The sequence below is a fragment of the Geotrypetes seraphini genome, chromosome 4, assembly GCF_902459505.1.
Source record: "Geotrypetes seraphini chromosome 4, aGeoSer1.1, whole genome shotgun sequence".
NCBI lineage: Eukaryota > Metazoa > Chordata > Amphibia > Gymnophiona > Dermophiidae > Geotrypetes > Geotrypetes seraphini.
This window is the reverse complement of record NC_047087.1, coordinates 8,004,496-8,026,460: the sequence shown is the minus strand read 5'-3', so window position 1 is coordinate 8,026,460 and position 21,965 is coordinate 8,004,496. Positions and strand designations below refer to the sequence as shown.

General features: G+C 47.8%; 1 protein-coding gene across 2 annotated transcripts in view; it reads left to right on the top strand.

Annotated features, from left to right (window-relative positions):
* The first annotated feature begins 341 nt into the window (after positions 1–341).
* SPG7 (SPG7 matrix AAA peptidase subunit, paraplegin) overlaps positions 342–21,965 on the top strand; it is a 120,155-nt gene continuing 98,531 nt past the window's right edge. The window contains exon 1 of one of the 2 annotated variants that reach the window (XM_033941296.1): positions 342–610. In XM_033941296.1, coding sequence (XP_033797187.1) covers positions 497–610 — 114 coding nt within the window. In that variant the 5' untranslated portion in view covers positions 342–496. The remainder of the gene's footprint in view (positions 611–21,965) is intronic. The other variant, XM_033941295.1, reaches the window with a different exon arrangement.

Genomic DNA, 21,965 nt, shown 5'->3' with positions numbered 1-21,965 from the left:
TCTGCTGGTCCTGCTCTGCTCCGCCCCCTTAGCTCCCGGTGGATGCTGGGAGCGCGTCTGCTGCTGGTCCTCCTCTGCTCCGCCCCCTTCGTTCCCGGTGGATGCTGGGAGCGCGTCTGCTGCTGGTCCTGCTCTGCTCCGCCCCCTTCGTTCTCGGTGGATGTTGGGAGCGCGTCTGCTGCTGGTCCTCCTCTGCTCCGCCCCCTTCGTTCCCGGTGGATGCTGGGAGCGCGTCTGCTGCTGGTCCTGCTCTGCTCCGCCCCCTTAGTTCCCGGTGGATGCTGGGAGCGCGTCTGCTGCTGGTTCTCCTCTGCTCCGCCCCCTTAGTTCCCGGTGGATGCTGGGAGCGCGTCTGCTGCTGGTCCTCCTCTGCTCCGCCCCCTTAGCTCCCGGTGCATGCTGGGAGCGTGTCTTCCTCGGCTGTCCCGCCCACAGCCCCGGTGGACGCTGGGAGTCTGTTGCTGTCCCGGTGAGCGCGGGCAGGCGCAGTCGCTCCATGTCGCTCCTGGTGGCGCTTCGGCTCGCGGGTGCTGGGCTGCCGCTCTCCCGGCCCTGGCTGCGCTGCTGTTGCCGGGGGGCTGCGCTGAGGCCGCGCGGCGCTTTCCTGCAGGTAGGAGACGTCTGACGCTCGCGCTGAGCAGTCGCTGTCCTTGCTGTAACCAATAGAAACGTCCCGCTCCATGACGTCATCATTAAGTACAAAGTAGATGGTGCCATCGTCATCATCGTTGGACGGGAGCTGGTTCTAAGCAAGGCCAGGTCGTCTGACTTTCATATGTCTCATAGAAGCTGAACTTTTCTACTAGCTACATCTTACAGAGCTTGCATAGCAGTTTTTTTTTTTTTGTTTCTTTGTTTGTTTTATTGATTTTTTTTACAAAATCAGTTAGTAAAATTTACATAACAAGTGTTGTTAGAACGAGATAAACCTAAGACAATGTGGAAGACGTGAATGACACAAGGACACATTTGCCCCTCCCCCCCTTTTACAGGATTTGTCGCCTTCTCTCTCCATCCCTGCAAGCTCTGTCCTCATCTGCATAAGCCCTGGAACACTTTAAAATCATAGGTTTCTGTGGCTTGTGCAGATGGGGACAAAGCTCACAAGGATGGGGTAGGGATAGGGACAGAACTCGCAGGGACAAATTTGTCCCTGTGCCATTCTCTATATGTCCATATAAGTAGATAAAATAGACCATTTATTAGTGTTTTTGGAATGTAATAAGGAATTTTTTGTTAAGTAGGTTTCATATCTATAAAGTTAACCAAACTAAATTTCAGCATTGCATATAGTGTAATTTGGATAAATCTTAGTAGTTGCTATAGATGCTGAAACAGCTTTTGACCGGCTAAACTGGAAATATTTGTTTCACATTCTCCAAGTTTTTGATTTTCTTGAGACATACTGTATATAATTTTGGGCAAACTTTTATATACACTTCCCTCAGCAAGAATAGGTGCAAATGGTGAACTCATTTTTTCACTTTATATAGAGGTACCTGTCAAGGTTGCCCCATGTCTTCTTTACACTAGCTTTAGAACCTTTTCTGTTATTAGAAATTCTTCTCAAATTAAAGGCAAATAAATGAACTGTTTAGCATTCAAACTATCAGCATATGATATCTTACTCTCTCTATATAAGCTACAATATTCTATAATGGAGTTTGTCAAAGTAATTGCCCATTTTCCCAAATCTCTGGTTACAAGGTAAATTGGGATAAAGCAGAGTTAATACCATTAAATACTTTGTCTTCCATTTAGCATACCTAATTGTCCCTTTACATGGGTGAAAAATATTAAATACTTGGTCTCTGTTTCAATAATGATTTAATATCATAAGAACATAAGAATTGCCGCTGCTGGGTCAGACCAGTGGTCCATCATGCCCAGCAGTCCACTCATGCGGCGGCTCTCTGGTCTAAGACCAGCACCCTAACCGAGACTTCAAAATGGCTAAAATTACAGATAAAGTATGATCTATGACTGGTACATTGAGATTTTGCAAAAACTTGTTGCAGTTTAGAAAACTGCTTAAAACCTACCTCTTTGCACAGATGTTTTTCATCTAGGACAGTGCTATTAGTTTGAATTATATGCCCCTCTTTATGATGAATATGGTAAGGTGTCTTTAACCTTTGCCGTACCTTTGTCTGTTTTATATTCTGTTTGTTTTAACTGTATATGTTTAAAACTGTGTATGTAAATTGTAAGCCGCTTTGGTCTACTGCGGGTTATAAATGTTTTAAATAAATAAAGTGGTGATCAAGAGTTATTTATCGTGGTGAGAAAGATTAGACTCTTTAAAAATGACTATAATCCCCAAAATTCTATATATTCTGAATATGTTTCTAATATTATTTTCCTCTGCCTAATATAAATCCTTAGAAAAACTGATGATTAATTTTTTATCCTATATAATAAAAAGCTAGCCACGCATGCGCACTCCTATTTGTGTGTTCCGTGTGCTGTAGGTCTGTGGCCGCAGGAGTGCACATGCGCGAGTTCCCAGCCTTACTTCTCTCTGACTACGGACTAGAGAGCTGCACGGGAACGGGGATGACGGGAATCCCGCGGGGATCTCGCGGGTTCCCCCTTTGGGTCACGGGGATCCTGTGGGGACGCCCCCTAGGGTCGCGGGGATCCTGTGGGGACGCCCCCTAGGGTCGCGGGGATCCCGTGGGGACGCCTCCGAGGGTCGCGGGGTTCCTGCGGGGTTGGATCGCAGTGCACTCGAGCCGCGAGGGTAATCTCCTTCTCCTTACCTGCCCTGTCGCAGCACACAGCCGAACGGAAATCTTCCCAATGTCAGCGCTGACGTCGGAGGGAGGGCTTAAGCAAAGCCCTCCCTTCCTCCGACGTCAGCGCTGACATCAGGAAGACTTCCGGTCGGCTGTGTGCGGCAGGGCAGGTAGGGAGAAGGCAATGGCGTACGAAAGAGGGGGGAGGGGGCGGTCCGCCCCGGAGAATGTGCACAGCCGGTCAGGTCCCCCAATCGACCGACAACAGGCCCGGCCGACAAATCTCCCTGCCCTGTAGCCGCGAATCTAAATTACCTCTTACAGCAGCTTCACTACTCCAGCTGCTGTAAGAAGGTAATTTAGATTCGCGGCTACAGGACAGGGAGATTTGTTGTCGGTCGGGTGCAAAAGCGCCACAAAGGTGGAGGCAGGGAGGGAGGAAAGGTGGAGTGGAGAAGAAAAGACACTTAAGGGGGGAGAAGGCCGCTGAAAGCACTGGGGAAGACAAAGGGGTGGAGAATGCCACTGAAAGGACATGGGGAAAACAGGGGTGGAGAAGGCCGCTGAAAGGACATGGGGAAGACAGAGGGGGGAGAAGGCCGCTGAAAGGACATGGGGAAGACAGAGGGGGGAGAAGGCCGCTGAAAGCACTGGGGAAGACAAAGGGGTGGAAAAGAACGCTGAAAGGACATGGGGTAAACGGGAGGAGGGGGGGAAGGACCCTGAAAGCACTGGGGAAGACAAAGGGGTGGAGAATGCCACTGAAAGGACATGGGGAAAACAGGGGTGGAGAAGGCTGCTGAAAGGACATGGGGAAGACAGAGGGGGGAGAAGGCTGCTGAAAGGACATGGGGAAGGCAGAGGGGGGAGAAGGACGCTGAAAGGACATGGGGAAGTTGGTGGGGGAGAAGGACACTGAAAGGAAATGGGGAAGAGGAAATGGGAAGAAGACGCTGGCAGGGAAGAAGACAGAGGTGCCAGACTATGGGGGGAGCGGAGGGAAAAAGATGGGTGCCAGACCAATTTGGGAGGGGGGAGAAAGGGAGAGGCACAGTAACAGAGCAAATGGAAGACACAGAGAGAAGAGAGGCAGTGGATGGAAGGAATTGAATGAGAACATGAAGAAAGCAGAAACCAGGCAATAAAGGTAGGAAAAAAATTCTTTTTTTTTTGTTTTTGTTTAAGGATAAAGTAGTATATTAGTTGTGTTGATAAAAATTTATAAACATTAGAGGCTCTGGTAGAAACCCGTTTACAAAGTATGTATTCTTCCCAATTAATATTTCCAAATTAATAAAGTCTTTTTGCTTATTTTTAAATGGGTTTCTACCAGTAATTTAATTCAGTAGCATAATTAAATGAAATAACTATTTCTGTAGTTTATAGGGATGGGCGGGGACGTAGGGGATTCCTCGCGGGGACGTAGGGGGTTCCTCGCGGGGACGGGTGGGGACTCCTCGCGGGGACGGGTGGGAGTCCTCACGGGGACGGGTGGGGACGGGTGGGACTTTGGCGGGGACGGGTGGGATTTCAGTCCCCGCGCAACTCTCTACTACGGACCCACAAAGCCACCGCCGCGGCTCCTCTCTCATCTTCCGACGCAACTGCAGCGCATGAGAGGAGCCGCGGGGGCGCCTTTGAAAACGGCTCCCTTCTCCGAGTGCCCACCCCCTCCTCCTTTTTTTGCGATCCATCGAGCAGCTCCCCAGCCTTCTTCCACCACCTACCGAGCCCCCAGCCCTGTTTTCAGCTCCTCCTGCATGGGCCCAAACCAAAAAAGGAGCTGGGACTCTTCCCCACCCGAAACACTACTCCCGCTGCTCACAAAAACAAAACTCCCCCGACAGATATTCTCCGAGTGCCCACCCCCTTCTCCTTTTTTTGCGATCCATCCATAACCAGGTAACCGACAATAACCGACGCAACCGTCTGAAAGTCCAATTACACATTAAGACAGGGGAAACTCAGAAGAAAGCAGGTACAATTGAAAACATCAAGCGCTACTGTCCGACGAAACGATATAGCACTGTGTGTATTAAAGCCTGAAATGAGATACGATGATGTTTAATTAAAGATAGTATAATTAGCAGCTTTTTTTAAGGCCCTGGGGACTCAGTGTTCCCAAGAAGTTACATTACTTCTACGTTTCAAGTTGGGTTTTTTTTCCTCTTTCTTTATGCCACTTTGCTCTCTCTCTCTTTATTCTCACCTGTCAGCCCCCAGCTGCCTGAAATATCTTCGCCAGATGCTGCTGGGAGTTATTTATTTGCTCTTCTGCCTTCTCTGGAGCACCACCAGGATGGCTGGTGAGCGAGGCTTTGTCCAACCATCTCTTGAGATTAGACGCTGAAATGCTATTTTGTCTGCGACATGAAATCAGACGAGAAGGCCCCCAGTTCCCCCCACTTCCACTCCCAACCTTTTCTAATATAATAAAACGGTAAGCCGCGCATGCGCACTTCCTATGTGTGCGTCCGTTTTCCGTGAGCTGTAGCTAGGAAGTGCGCATGCGCAGCTTACGGTCTGGCCTTCCCTGCTCTCCACCTGCGGAGCAGCGGCTGCCGACCGCTAGCACCCCCTGCCCTCTCCGTCACCTGGCTCCCTTGCTGGGGTTTTTCGCGGTGGCGGCTCCTCTTGCGTCCGGCCCTGTGTACTTACCCGCCAAACAATTTCTGCCATTGCCGAAATTTGACCCACCGTTCCTTCCCTTACTCCATCAGGTACAGTTCAGCTCCGCCTATGTTAAAAGGAGCTGCTTTGAAATTGGAGTCCTGGCGCCACCGTAACACATTCCCTCTGCCACGGTCCCATATGTCAGAGAAGGGGCGAGACCAAGGCAGAGGGGAAAGTGCTACGGCAATGGCAGGCCTCCGATTTCGACACGGCTCCTTTTAACATTGGTGGAGCTGCACTGCACCTGATGGAGGGAGGGAAGGAAAGGTGGTTGTGCGCTGTTGAGGCCCTCTTTGCCCTCAGACCCTCTCCTAACTCACTATCTGCGCATTGTGGATGCTCCCTCCTGTCTCAGACCACTGGGGGGAGGTGCCTGTCTTCAGCTGCCGGGATGGATGGAGGGAAGAAGAAAGAAGGGGCCCTGGCAAGCGAGTTATCAAAAGCCAACCATAGCCTGGGACCCCTACATGATATGAATAATAACCAGACAACAAAAGGTAAGAAAAATAATTTTATTTTCTGTTTTGTGATTACAATATGTCAGATTTGAAATGTGTCTTGAGGGGGAGGGGCTGCCGCTGCGAAGGGCTTTGGTGGGTGAGCCAGCCAGACCGCGAGTGTGGGGCCGTTATAAGCGCGGATTGGTCAAGGAGCCGCCTGCAAACATCTTTGCTCTGGGGGGGGAGACAAAAGGGGCCATGGAGAGACAGGGAGAGGGTTAGGGGGGAGGGGTGTGCTGGGGGGGAGACAGAAGGGGCCATGGAGAGATAGGGAAAGGGGGCTGCTTTGGGGGGAGGGGTGCTGGGGACAGACAGCTTTGCTCGGGGGGGGGAAGACACAAGAGGGCCATGGAGAGACATTTGGGGGGGAGGTGGGTGCTGGGGGCAGACAGCTTTGCTCGGGGGGGAGGGGGAGACAGAAGGATACAGACAGCGGCCAAGGAGAGAGAGATAAAGAAATACAGACAGACAGACACATCTATTCTAGCACCCGTTAATGTAACGGGCTTAAAGACTAGTGGAACAATAAAACATCAAGAATATCCTTAATGAAACTGAAAAATTCAAAGTCGGTGGGTTGTTAATCTCCCCAACTTTCTTCAATATCACAAGGCCTATATATTAAGGCAAGTAGCAATATGGATTACATCTGCAAATAATGCTTCACTACAAAGATGGCTACAATTTGAACAATCGGTAATATTTCCTAAATCCTTATTCAGAATTCCAGGTATGAATCTACCATTACCATTTCTTATTAACCCCATACGTAAAGATACTTACAAAATACTTAGAGAGAGAGAATGATATATTGATTTAGACCAAGGAATTTGTAAAGTTTGATCTATCTAGCACAGGGGTGTCCAATGTCGGTCCTCGAGGGCCGCAGTCCAGTCGGATTTTCAGGATTTCCCCAATGAATATACATGAGGTCTATTTGCATGCACTGCTTTCATTGTATGCTAATAGATCTCATGCATATTCATTGGGGAAATCCTGAAAACCCGACTGGATTGCGGCCCTCGAGGACCGACATTGGACACCCCTGATCTAGCATAATCTTAATATACTAAGCCCCCCCTCCTCTTTTACAAAACCATAGCATGGTTTTTAGTTCCAGCCATGGCAGTAACAGCTCTGACGCTCATAGGAATTCTATGGCCATTGGAGTTGTTACCTCCGCATCCAGCGCTAAAAACGCTAGCGCTGTTTTGTAATTGGGGGGGGGGGGGTAATAGATTTTTTATAAAAATTCCTGGCTCATATGGCAATCCCATAATATATAGGACTTGAATGACCTACTTATTAAAAATTCTGCCACTAATACAAAACATGGAAATTTTTCGCTGACTTACGATCCAATTTCCAGTTTGCTTTGAATAAAAGTTTAACAGCTCTATTCTGAATAATTTGGAATCTTCTGAGTTCTTTTTGGCTTATTCTTTAATATAAGGCATTGCAGTAGTTCAGCTGAGAGATCACTAGAGAATGTATAAGGATATTTAAAGAAGAAGTTTCTAAGAGATAGTTGAAATCATACGAAGTCTATAGAAACCCTTAAGTTGTAATCCTGTTAGATTTTCAGAAAGTAAAGACTTCATTAACTTGTAAAATTGAGATGCTAAATGACCTGTAGCCATAAATTGTTTACAGTAAATGATTAATGAAGGAAAAGCGTATAAGGCTCTGATGCACCAAAGGTTTCCTTGCAAGTAAGATTGGTTTTAACCAGTCTTGTTTGCAAGGAAACTCTCCACCCATTAATACAAAATTCTCTGTGGCTGCCACCAAGAATCCTATGCAAATGCATTACAAAGAGCTCATTAGTATTTACTCCGTGTAACGGACAACAAGGTCTGAGCTGTCGTAGCCTTACTTTTCTGTCAATGCCTGAGCGCTGATTGGCTCAGGCACTGACAGGAAAGAGACAGCTGAACCTACTGCAGGCTTGAATTGGGTTTTCCTCTGTCATTTCCTGCTTTGGAGTTGGCAAGGGAATCTCCAAGCAGCTCAGTAGCCTCTCATTAGGAACTTTGTCAAAAGCTTTCTGAAAATCTAGATACTCTACATCAACTGCCTCACCTTTATCCACATGTTTATTCATATCTTCAAAGAAGTTAAGCAAATTGGTGAGACAAGATGGCCCTCGGCTGAACCCATCCTGACCATTAATCCTGATCCATTAAATCATGTTTGTCTAAGTAGTCCACAACTTTATTTTTTTCCCCTATTTTGCTGGCACTGAAGTCAAGCTTACCAGTCTTTAATTTCCCGGATCTCCCCTGAAACCCTTTTAAAAAAATTGCCATAACTTTGGCCACCCTCCAATCTTCAGGTACTACAGATGATTTTAGCGACAAGTTACAAATCACTAACAGCAGGTCAGCAATTTAACGTTTGAGTTCATTTAGTACCCTGGGATTTATCACTTTTTAACTTGTCAGTTTAGTATATCTTCCATATTCATCAAGATTTCTTTCAGGTCCTCGGCATCATCACCCTTGAAAACCATTTCTCGTTCAGTTAGATCTCTTACATCTTCTTCTATAAAGACCAAAGCACAGAATTCATCCAATCTCCCCGCTATGGCCTTATTCTCTCTGAGTGCCCCTTTTGCTCTTTGTTCATCCAGCGGTCTCATGGATTCCCTCACAGGTTTTCTGCTTTTGATGTACCTAAAAAAATTTTTTACCATGAGTTTTTGCCTCTTTGGTAAGTTTCTCATCATATTCTTTCTTAGCTTTCTTTACCAATGTTTTGCATCTAACTTACCAATATGTCTCTTCTTATTTTCTTCATTCGGATCCTTTTTCCATTCTTTAAAGGATGTTTTGTGGCTTTAACAGCCTCTTTCACCTCACCTTTTAAACATGTCAGCTATTTCATCAACTAATTTAATTATCTTACTAGTTTTGCCCATCCCTACATGATTGATAAATATGTTAAAAAGCAGCGGTCCCAGCACAGAACCCTGGTGAACCCTACTATTTATCTTTATCCCAGGACAAGCAGGCAGCATATTCTTAACGTATGGGTGACGTCACCGACGGAGCCCCGGTACGGACCTTTTTAACTAGAAAGTTCTAGTTGGCCGCACCGCGCATGCGCGAGTGCCTTCCCGCCCGACGGAGGAGTGCGTGGTCTCCAGTTTCTTCGTTTCCGCGGAGCGAAGAAGACGCATGTGGTATTCAACGGCTGTTGAACACTCCTTTTTTGCCTTCCCGCTCGCGTTATTCTGATTTTTTCTGCTTTTTTTCCTTCGGGTTTTTCTGTTTTCTTTCTAATCTAAAAAAAAAAAAAAAAAAAAACAACAAAACTTTATTTTTTCCTTTATTTTTCAACAGGCCCCGGCGGGGCCTGTTGCCATCATACAAGCCTCCGGCTTTGATTTCGCTGAGGCCGTATTCCCCTTCATGCCCCCTCAGCCGGGTTTTAAGAAGTGCCAGCGGTGTGCACGCCCGATTTCCCTTTCGGACCCACACAACTGGTGCCTACAGTGCTTGGGTCCGGAACATCGGGCTGACACCTGCACCCGCTGCGCGACTCTTCAAAAACGCACACTTAAAAATAGACAAATCCAGCAGAATCTCCTTTTCGGCACCGGTTCTGCTATGGATCCGACCCCGACGTCGACGGCACCGCCGAAATCGGCACCGTCAACATCGACACCACCTGATCCTTCTGCGGGGTCGATGGCGCCAGGTAAGCCGGCTAAGAAGCCTTCCACTTCCCTCGAGCGCCCTCCAGCCACGGCGGTGACACCGGTCCTTCCGACGTCCCGCAAGTCCCGTAAGCGCTCCGCTCCGATAACGGTGAGTGCCTCTTCATCGGCCTCCTCATCACCGGAGCGTAGAGCGGCACCTATGGTACCGAAGAAAAGTAAAACGGTACCGGTGCCCCCATTGGAGGACCGTATCTCGGCCATCCTCCAAACTAAATTACAGGAGCAACTCGAGCACCAGCTTCAGGAACTGCTTCCAACCCTGCTGGCACCACTCCTTCCGGTACCGGTCCGGCCCGAGCCTCGCACCACTACGCCAGTGGCCACCCCCTCGGTACCGATGAACACTTCGATGCCGGTCTTATCGGCACAGCCTACACTACAGACCTGCACGTCGGAGGACCCATCCCGTACCCAAGATCGACATCGATCGTCTCGGGACCGGGATCGACACCACTCCTCCCGGGACAGAGATCGGCACCGGTCTTCATCCCCCGGCACCGTATCCATGAGATCTGGCAAGTCCCTTTCTAAAACCCGCCATGCTGAGCCGGCCATCAGGGACCCTGACTTATGGGAGCAATCCCCACTCGGTACCGAGGAGGATGCCTCTTCCACTGATGAGGAACCCTCCATGGCTGAATCCACCTCCAAACCCGAGCAGTCCTCATTTACAAAATTCCTTCGGGAGATGTCTGGGGCTCTTTCCATCCCACTTGAGTCCGACTCCAAGAAGTCCCAGGCCTTTCTAGAAGCCTTGGATTTCGACCAACCCCCCAAGGAATTTCTCAAACTCCCCGTCCATGATATTCTGCGGGAGACGTTTTATAAAAACTTGGAGAACCCCCTTACTGTTCCAGGTGCCCCTAAGAAACTGGACAGTTTATACCGGGTCATCCCTATTCCGGGATTTGATAAACCCCAGTTGCCACATGAGAGCCTCCTGGTAGAATCCACTCTCAAGAAATCTCATGGTTCCAGTGTCTATGCCTCCACCCCTCCTGGCAGAGAGGGTAAAACAATGGATAAATTTGGAAAGCGCCTATACCAGAATGCCATGCTGGCTAGCAGAGCTAACAATTACTCATTTCATTTTTCTTTTTATATGAAATATCTGGTACAACAACTTTCTGCTCTGCAAAAGTACATCCCTGAACGCAAGGTCCCATTGTTTCAGCAACAAATTTCTACCCTCCTTCAGCTCAGGAAGTTCATGGTACGCTCAATCTATGACTCCTTCGAGCTCTCCTCCCGTGCCTCTGCTCTGGCAATTGCCATGCGACGCCTTGCCTGGCTGAGAGTATCTGACCTGGATGTCAACCACCAAGACCGCCTTGCCAACGCGCCCTGTCTTGGTGATGAACTTTTTGGGGAGTCTCTAGATACCACCACACAAAAACTTTCGGCTCATGAGACGAGATGGGACACCCTCATTAAGCCTAAAAAGAAGACTCCGCCGACACGACCATACAGACCTCAGTCTTCTTACCAACGTCGCTTTTCTGCTAGGCCACTGAATCCTCCTCAACAGCAATCTCGTCGGCCTCGCCAACAACAACAACAGCACTCTCAGGCTCGCTCGCAATCTCACCAGACAGCTAAGCCTCTCCCTCAAACTAAGCCTCCTCAGCCCTTTTGACTCCTTTCTCCAGGGCATAGCCAGTCTTCAACCCTCGCTGTCTCTGCCTCAACCTATCGGGGGCCGCCTCACCATCTTTCTACGGCGCTGGGAGGCCATCACATCAGACCTGTGGGTTCTAAACATCATCCGTCACGGATACTCACTAAGGTTTCAGACTCTTCCTCCAGATCATCCTCCCGTAGAGTCTGCTTCTCACTCCTCCCAGACTCCTCTCCTCCTCAGGGAGGTCCAATCCCTCCTCCTTCTCAATGCCATCGAAGAAGTTCCACCAGACCAAAGAGGTCAGGGATTTTACTCCCGCTACTTCTTGGTACCCAAGAAAACAGGGGATCTTCGTCCTATCCTCGATCTCAGGAACCTCAACAAGTGTTTGGTCAAGGAAAAATTCAGGATGCTCTCCCTTGCCACACTTTATCCTCTTCTGTCTCAACACGACTGGCTATGTTCCCTGGACCTCAAGGAGGCCTACACTCACATCCCAATCCATCAGGCCTCACGTCGCTACCTCCGATTCCAGATACTGAATCACCACTATCAGTACAAAGTGCTACCCTTTGGTCTCGCATCATCACCCAGGGTGTTCACCAAGTGCCTGATTGTGGTAGCGGCCTGTCTCAGGTCCCACAACCTTCAAGTGTTCCCCTACTTGGACGATTGGTTGGTGAAAGCAACAACCTCACCACTTGTGCTGCAATCAACTCACCACACCATCTCTTTCCTACATCTCTTGGGGTTCGAGATCAATTATCCCAAGTCGCATCTGATTCCCACGCAGCGCCTCCAGTTCATCGGAGCACTTCTCGATACCAACCTCATGAGAGCGTTCCTCCCTGCCGACCGGCACCGGACACTACTTCACCTCTGTCGACAGGTGCTCCTACAACCATCCATCCCTGCTCGCCAGATGATGATTCTTCTGGGTCACATGGCCTCGACAGTCCATGTAGTTCCTCTGGCGCGACTCCATCTGAGGATACCGCAATGGACCCTCGCCAACCAATGGTCACAGACCAGGGATCCTCTTTCTCATCCCATCTCTGTGACATCGTCTCTTCAGCAATCTCTTCAATGGTGGTTGAACTCCTCAAATCTTTCCAGGGGCCTCCTTTTGCATCCACCCCCTCATTCCATGATCATCACCACAGATGCCTCCCCCTATGCATGGGGAGCTCACATAGGGGATTTACGCACCCAGGGACTCTGGACCCCTCAGGAGCGCCAACATCACATCAATTTCCTGGAGCTCAGAGCCATGTTTTATGCTCTCAAAGCCTTCCAGCACCTTCTCTATCATAAGAACATAAGAACATAAGCAGTGCCTCTGCCGGTCAGACCATAGGTCCATCCTGCCCAGCAGTCCGCTCCCGCGGCGGCCCAAACAGGTCACGACCTGTCTGAATCACTAGAAGGGGCTCCCTTGCCACCTTGGTATCTCGTTTAAGTCCTGCCTTCCTATCGAAGTCCTAGCCCTCCAGTCTTGCGCATGCACGACCTGGTTGGTTTATACTCATTACCTGGTTAACATTCTATACTTGTGTTACATCCCAGCTCCTCCCTCAGTATCCCACGATCCCTTTATCCGTCAGGAATCCGTCCAATCCCTGTTTGAATCCCTGGACCGTACTCTGCTTGATCACTTCCTCTGGTAGTGCATTCCAAGTGTCCACGACCCTCTGGGTGAAAAAAAACTTCCTTGCATTTGTTTTGAACCTATCTCCCTTCAGTTTCTCAGAATGCCCCCTTGTATTTGCTGTCCCCTTTAGTCTGAAGAATCTGTCCCTATCCACCCTCTCTATGCCCCTCATGATCTTGAAGGTCTCTATCATATCTCCCCTGAGCCTCCTTTTCTCCAGAGAGAAGAGCCCCAGCCTTTCCAGCCTCTCGGCGTATGAGCAGTGTTCCAGCCCTCTTACCATTCTCGTTGCTCTCCTTTGGACTCTCTCAAGTACCGCCATGTCCTTCTTGAGGTGTGGCGACCAATACTGAACGCAGTATTCCAGATGCGGACGCACCATCGCTCGATACAATGGCATGATGACTTCCCGTGTTCTGGTTGTTATGCCCTTCTTTATGATGCCCAGCATCCTGTTGGCTTTTTTCGAGGCTGCTGCGCACTGTGCAGATGGCTTCAGTGATGCATCCACCAACACACCCAAGTCTCTCTCGAGTCTGCTGTCTCCCAACAATACCCCCCCCAATTTGTAGCTGAACAACGGGTTCTTTTTCCCTATATGCATGACCTTGCATTTGTCCACGTTGAAGCGCATTTGCCATTTGTTTGCCCAGTCTTCCAGCTTGTCCAGGTCCCTTTGTAGGTCCTCACACTCCTCCCTGGTCCTAACTCTGCCGCACAGTTTGGTATCGTCTGCAAATTTTATAACCTCACACTTTGCCTCCTTTTCCAGGTCATTTATGAATATGTTAAAAAGCAACGGCCCCAGCACCGATCCCTGTGGCACACCGCTCGTGACTCCCCGCCAGTCAGAAAATTGACCCTTTACTCCAACCCTCTGCAGTCTACCCGACAACCAGTGTTTGATCCATCTGTGCACATCCCCTCCCACCCCGTGGTTCCACAGCTTCTTAAGTAGCCTTTCATGTGGCACCTTGTCGAAAGCCTTCTGAAAATCAAGGTAAATGATGTCTATGGGCTCCCCATTGTCCACCCGACTGCTTATTCCCTCAAAGAAGTACAGAAGGTTCGTTAGGCACGACCTTCCCTTGCAGAATCCATGCTGGCTTGTTCTCAGTAGGCCATTCCTCTCGATGTGCTCGCAAATGGCGTCCTTGATCATAGCTTCCACCATCTTCCCTATAATTGAAGTTAGGCTCACCGGCCTGTAGTTCCCGGGGTCACCCCTCGATCCCTTCTTGAAGATGGGTGTGACATTTGCCAATTTCCAGTCCTCTGGTACCTCACCAGTTTTCAAGGATAGGTTGCAAACATGCTGGATTGTGCCCGCTATTTCCTGTCTTAGTTCCTTCAGAACCCTTGGGTGGATCCCGTCCGGGCCCGGTGATTTGCCACATTTTAACCTGTCTATCTGTTTGAGGGCATCCTCCTTACTTACCTCTATGTGCTCTAGTTTCTCAGCCTGTTCCCCACTCATGAGCTCCTCCGAGTCCGGTATATTAGATGTGTCTTCGCTCGTGAAAACCGACGAGAAGAACATGTTCAACCTCTCAGCTACCTCTTTATCCTCCTTAACCACTCCCTTCCTGTCCCCATCGTCCAACGGCCCCACTTCCTCTCTCGCTGGTCGCTTCCCCTTTACGTAACTGAAGAATGCCTTGAAGTTTTTCGCCTCCCTGGCCAGCCCCTCTTCGTATTTCCCCTTTGCTTTTCTAACCTCCCGGTGGCATTCCTTTTGGCATTTCTTGTGCGCCTGGTGATTTTCCTCTGTTGGATCCTTTTTCCATCTCCGGAAGGATACTTTTTTGTCCTTAATCGCCCTCTTTACTTCTATTGACATCCAAACCGGGTCTTTTGATCGCTTGTTCTTGCAGCCTTTCCTGAAATTGGGGACGTACATTCTCTGTGCTTCTTGCAGGGTGTCCCTGAATAGGGTCCAGGTGCTTTCCACAGTCTCCATCCTAAAGATGTTTCTTCTCCTGTGCACGGACAACCAGGTCGCCATGTACTACATCAACAAGCAAGGCGGCACCGGATCTCGTCTCCTTTGTCAGGAGGCCCTCCGAATTTGGACCTGGGCCACAGCCCGCAATCTTTACCTCAAAGCGGTCTATATCCAGGGCGAACAGAACTCCCTGGCCGACCAGCTCAGCCGCATCCTTCAACCTCACGAGTGGACCCTGGATCCTCCCACTCTCCACTCCATCTTTGCTCGCTGGGGCACTCCGCAAGTGGACCTCTTTGCAGCTCCTCACAACCATCAGCTGCCCCAGTTCTGCTCCAGACTCTTCTCTCCACATCGTCTGGCCCCGGATGCATTCCTGCTCGACTGGACGGATCGGTTCCTCTATGCCTTCCCTCCACTTCCTCTGATGTTGCGGACTCTGTTCAAACTCCGCAAGGACAGAGCCACCATGATTCTCATCGCCCCTCGGTGGCCCAGGCAACACTGGTTCTCCCTTCTACTTCAACTCAGCTCCAGGGAGCCCATTCCTCTTCCTGTATTTCCATCTCTGCTTACACAGCAACGTCAGTCTCTGCTACATCCCAATCTGTCTTCCCTCCACCTGACAGCTTGGTTTCTCTCGGGCTGACCTCTCCAGGAAACCTGTCTCAGCCTGTCCGTCGCATTTTGGAGGCCTCCAGGAAACCCTCCACACTCCAATGTTACCATCAGAAATGGACCCGGTTCTCCTCTTGGTGCCTCCTACATCATCACAATCCCACCTCATTGGCCGTGGAGACTGTACTGGACTATTTGCTCTCTCTGTCTAACGCTGGTCTCAAGTCTACCTCAATCAGAGTCCACCTCAGCGCTATCACTGCTTTTCACGAGCCTATCCTTGGAAAACCCCTCACGGCTCATCCTCTGGTTTCCCGGTTCATGAGAGGCCTCTTCAATATCAAACCACCTCTTCAGCCTCCCCCGGTTGTCTGGGACCTCAATGTGGTTTTGTCAGCCCTCATGAAACCCCCCTTTGAGCCGCTTGCTACTACCTCGCTCAAGCTTCTCACATGGAAGGTGCTTTTCCTCATTGCCATCACCTCTGCCAGGAGGGTTAGTGAGCTACATGCACTGGTCGCCGATCCACCGTTCACTGTCTTTCATCACGACAAGGTGGTTCTGCGTACCCATCCAAAATTCCTTCCTAAAGTGGTTTCAGCCTTTCACCTCAACCAGTCCATCGTGTTGCCTGTCTTCTTCCCTAAACCACATTCTCATCCTGGGGAACAGGCTCTGCACACGCTGGATTGTAAGCGTGCCCTGGCGTACTACCTTGACCGTACCAGGGCGCACCGCACCTCTCCTCAACTCTTTCTGACCTTCGATCCTAACCGTCGGGGTCACCCTGTATCTAAACGAACGCTGTCCAATTGGCTTGCTGCCTGTATTGCGTTCTGTTATGCTCGGGCCGGCCTGTCACTGGAAGGAGCTGTCACGGCCCATAAAGTCAGGGCTATGGCTGCCTCTGTGGCTTTCCTCCGTTCCACGCCCATTGAGGAAATCTGCAGGGCGGCCACTTGGTCTTCAGTTCACACATTCACTACTCACTACTGTCTGGATGCCTTCTCCAGACGGGATGGGCACTTCGGCCAATCTGTACTTCAGAATTTATTTTCCTAATGGCCAACCATCCCTCCTCCCTCTCTGTTAGCTTAGAGGTCACCCATACGTTAAGAATATGCTGCCTGCTTGTCCTGGGATAAAGCACAGTTACTTACCGTAACAGGTGTTATCCAGGGACAGCAGGCAGATATTCTTACGACCCACCCACCTCCCCGGGTTGGCTTCTTAGCTGGCTTATCCTAACTGGAGACCACGCACTCCTCCGTCGGGCGGGAAGGCACTCGCGCATGCGCGGTGCGGCCAACTAGAACTTTCTAGTTAAAAAGGTCCGTACCGGGGCTCCGTCGGTGACGTCACCCATACGTTAAGAATATCTGCCTGCTGTCCCTGGATAACACCTGTTACGGTAAGTAACTGTGCTTTCTCCATTGAGAACATTGACCATTTAAACCTATTGTCTGTTTTCTGTCTTTCAGTTGCCTCCTCTCCCATGACTTTCTAATTTCCTCAGAAGTCTTTCATGAGGTACTTGTCAAATGCCTTTTGAAAATCCAAATACACACTATCAACTGTACATGTTCATTCACCCCTTCAAGAAGTGCAGTAGATTGGTGAGGCAAGATTTCCATTGACTAAATTCATGCTTACGTATATGTTTTATCATGTTGTTCTTTATAATAGTCTCTACCGATCCCAGGGCAAGCAGTGACTTCTCCATGTCTGTCTCAATAGCAGACTTTGGACTTTTTCTTCAATAGCTTGTCCAACCCTTTTTTAGAACCAGCTATATTCCAGCTATATTAACCACTCTTACCACATCCTCTGGCAATGCTTTCCAGAGCTTAACTATTCTCTTGAGTGAAAAAATATTTCCTCATATTTGTTTTAAATGTTTTTCTCTGTAACTTCATTGAGTGTCCCCTAGTCTTTGTAATTTTTGGTGGAGTAGAAAATGGATTCACTTCATAGGCAGTGGAACCCTTTTTTTTTTTTGGGGGGGGGTCAAAAGCTCCACTCTAGACCTTTCTCTCCGGCTTCCAACTCCCCCACTTACCTCCTCCCCAGCTGCTGTCACCCCAAATCCTCAGGCAGCCATTAGCAGCAATGAGTGAGTCTGCTGATTCAAAATGACTCCAACTGGGGAGGAGGTGGCTGACCTCTGACCACAAAATTTTGGGGGGGCCATGGCTACCTCCGTTCCGACGACCATGCTCTTGTTAGATGAAAATGTACAAGTCATAGATCAAAGGAAGCGTTGTCAAGCTTTTTCCACCTTCATCCATCAATATGGGCTCTGCTTCTGCCACAATTTGACCAGTCTGTATGAGGCAATTGGAATCGCCTGTAACATGAAAGAGTGCTGTCTCTTCATTGACAGCTCATCCAGGAGCATCAAAGGCATGTTGCTCCATAATGGGAACAAATATCTGTCTCTTCCACGGACTCACTTAGTGCACCTCAAAAAGGATTATAACAGCATCTGAACCTTACTAGGTGCCTTGAAGTATGATGAGTAAGTTGATCATGAGCTCCTTCTGAATAAGCTTAGTGAGCTAGGTATTACTGGTACTGTTCCTAATTGGTTCCTAGAGTTCCTCATGAACAGAGAATACTGTGTCTACTTTGGAGGAAAGGCAGGAGACGGGAGATATGATAGAGATGTTTAAATACCTACATGGCATAAATGTGCATTAGATGAGCCTCCTGGAATGAGGGGGCATAGGATAAAGGTGAAATGTGATAGATTCAGAAGTAATGGTGAATACTTGGAATGGTCTCCCAGTGGAGGTGGTGGAGTGAATATCAATTCGAGACAGCTTGGGACAAATACGTTGGATCTCTAAAGGAGAGGAGGGAATAGTGACTGGTATGTTCGGGCAGACTAGATAAAGTAGGCCATATGGTCTTTATCTGTCTTCATTTTTCTCTGTTTCTATGGTGGGTTTTTAAAAAATAATTTTACATGTATTAATTTTAGATCTTGCTATTCATATGTTACATTACATTAGGGACTTCTATTCCGCCTATACCTTTCAGTTCAAGACGGATTACAAAAGAGCTAACTGGACATTTCCAGTGAAGTAACAACAGTTTTGGGGAGTTTTTTTTTTTGGTTACAAGGGAGGAGAGGTACCTGGATTAATTCCGGAAGAACTTGCAAATTGGATATTAAATTAACTGTACGTTACTGTGTGATATAACAAATAGATTACAGTTAGAGTACAATAAGATTACTAAACTAAACTAAACCTTGGGTTTATATACCGCACCATCTCCACGGATGCAGAGCTCGGCACGGTTTACAGGAAGAAGGATGAGAGGAACTACAGTGGAGAGATTAAGAGTTAGGTGTAAAAGGGTGGGGGAAGGGGGAGAGGCCTAAGAGGGGGGAAGTGTTACAGTTTTGAGAATAGCCAGGTTTTTAGGTGTTTACGGAAAAGTTGGAGGGAGCTTGAGGTTCGGAGCGGGGAGGTGAGGTTATTCCAGATCTCAGTGATTCTAAAGGGGAGGGATGAAATTACATTTCAGGGATCTGAATACTTGGTTGGTGTTTTGGGGAGGAAGAGATTATTTAAGTGGAGGTTTTGGGGGAGAATTTATCTAGGAGGAGGGGGAAGGGTTGGGTTAAGATATATGGATAAATTTTTTGAAAAGTAGGGTTTTGATTTCTTTTCGAAAAGTTTTGAAGTCGCCCGTTGCCATCAACAGGTTGGAGATGGAGTGGTTAAGTTTTGCTGCTTGCGTCGCCAGAAGGTTATCAAACATCTTTTTGCACTGAGTGCCCTTGAGTGGAAGGAAGGCAAAAGGGTTCGGAGTTCTTCTTTGTCTTGAGGTGAGGATCTGGTTTAGACGGTTGTTTAGATAGGGGGGGAGCCGTTTAATGCTTTGAATAATAGACAGTAGAATTTGAATTGAATTCATGCTTGCAGTGAGTAGCCAGTGAGAGTCTAGGAAGGCAGTTGTTATATGATCATATTTTCTCAGGGAGTAGATCAGTCTGAGGGCAGTGTTTTGTCATGTTGGCAGGACAAGGTAGATAGAGGGAATTGCAATAGTCCAGTAGACCTAAGACTAGGGATTGGACAATTAGTCTGAATTGTGCTGGGTCGAAGAATTTTCTTATTTTACGTAGATTTCTCATAATTAAAAAAGCTTTCTGGGATGTTTTATTGATTTGGGACTGCATAGTGCATTATCTGTCTATCGTTACTCCTAGGAGTTTGAGTTCGGGCTGTATTGGGTATTTGGTGTTTTTTAATTTTCAGTTCTGTAATGGTGGGAGTTTTGGCCTTTTCGAGCAGAAGGAATTTTGTTTTATCTGAGTTTAGTTTCAGTTTGTGGTCTACCATCCATTTTTCCACTGCATCTAGGGTTATTTCCAGTTTGTTACACATTTTGTAAAACTGCACTTTTGAGATAGTTTATCAATATTTTTTATTGTACAAATAAAACATACAACATCTCTACAAAAAATGTTCACATTTTGTACAGAATACTCATCTGATATGGTTTTAAACATCAGGGAAATAAGCACATTTGCCCACTCACTCCTTTAAAACCCAGCTCGAAACAAACATTTAGCTGACAGTTGTGTGTGCCTTGGGAAAGGTTTTTGAAGTGTACCTCTATTTCCATTGCAAGATTGCTAATACACACATTCTTTTGAAATCGGCCTAGAGCATGCTCCTTTGAAGTCTGTGTATGGTGTTAGCATGCTCATGTAATTATGGACTTTCCTAAAATTGTTGTTTACATATGTAAACCTGTTTTTCACATGTCTAACCCTTCTAATGTAAACTCTAAATTTCATTTGAGTAAATTCAATGCTATTTAAATACATTTTCCAGCAAGACTTGGGTGAGATTTATGCTGTGCTTTGGGCTCTTTTTCTATCAGTGTAGTAGGTAATATAACGCAGAGTAAAGACTGAAAATAAACATAGAAATATGATGGCAGATAAAAGCCAAATGGCCCATCCAGAGCATCCACTATCTCCTCCTCTCCTTATTGGCTAAGGCTCTTAACATTTGCATCTCCTCTTCCTATAGACTAAGGCTCTTTACACCTGCATTGTGAGGTCATAGAGCTTTATGGTTATAGAAATATGAAAGATAAAGGCCAAATGGCCCATCCACAGCATCCACTATCTCCTCCTCTCCCTATTGGCTAAGGCTCTTAACATTTGCATCTCCTCTTCCTATAGACTAAGGCTCTTTACACCTGCATTGTGAGGTCATAGAGCTTCTTGGTTATAGAAACATAGAAACATGATGGCAGATAAAGGCCAAATGGCCCATCCACAGCACCCACTATCTCCTCCTCTCCCTATTGGCTAAGGCTCTTTACACCTGCTTTGTGGCATCATAGAGCTTTATGGTTATAGAAACATGATGGCAGATAAAGGCCAAATGGCCCATCTGCAGCATCCACTATCTCCTCCTCTCCCTATTGGCTAAGGCTCTTAACATTTGCATCTCCTCTTCCTATAGACTAAGGCTCTTTACACCTGCATTGTGAGGTCATAGAGCTTCTTGGTTATAGAAACATAGAAACATGATGGCAGATAAAGGCTAAATGGCCCATCCACAGCATCCACTATCTCCTCCTCTCCCTATTGGCTAAGGCTCTTTACACCTGCTTTGTGGCATCATAGAGCTTTATGGTTATAGAAACATGATGGCAGATAAAGGCCAAATGGCCCATCTGCAGCATCCACTATCTCCTCCTCTCCCTATTGGCTAAGGCTCTTTACACCTGCTTTGTGGCATCATAGAGCTTTATGGTTATAGAAACATGATGGCAGATAAAGGCCAAATGGCCCATCCACAGCACCCACTATCTCCTCCTCTCCCTATTGGCTAAGGCTCTTTACACCTGCTTTGTGGCATCATAGAGCTTTATGGTTATAGAAACATGATGGCAGATAAAGGCCAAATGGCCCATCCACAGCACCCACTATCTCCTCCTCTCCCTATTGGCTAAGGCTCTTTACACCTGCTTTGTGGCATCATAGAGCTTTATGGTTATAGAAACATGATGGCAGATAAAGGCCAAATGGCCCATCTGCAGCATCCACTATCTCCTCCTCTCCCTATTGGCTAAGGCTCTTAACATTTGCATCTCCTCTTCCTATAGACTAAGGCTCTTTACACCTGCATTGTGAGGTCATAGAGCTTCTTGGTTATAGAAACATAGAAACATGATGGCAGATAAAGGCTAAATGGCCCATCCACAGCATCCACTATCTCCTCCTCTCCCTATTGGCTAAGGCTCTTTACACCTGCTTTGTGGCATCATAGAGCTTTATGGTTATAGAAACATGATGGCAGATAAAGGCCAAATGGCCCATCTGCAGCATCCACTATCTCCTCCTCTCCCTATTGGCTAAGGCTCTTAACATTTGCATCTCCTCTTCCTATAGACTAAGGCTCTTTACACCTGCATTGTGAGGTCATAGAGCTTCTTGGTTATAGAAACATAGAAACATGA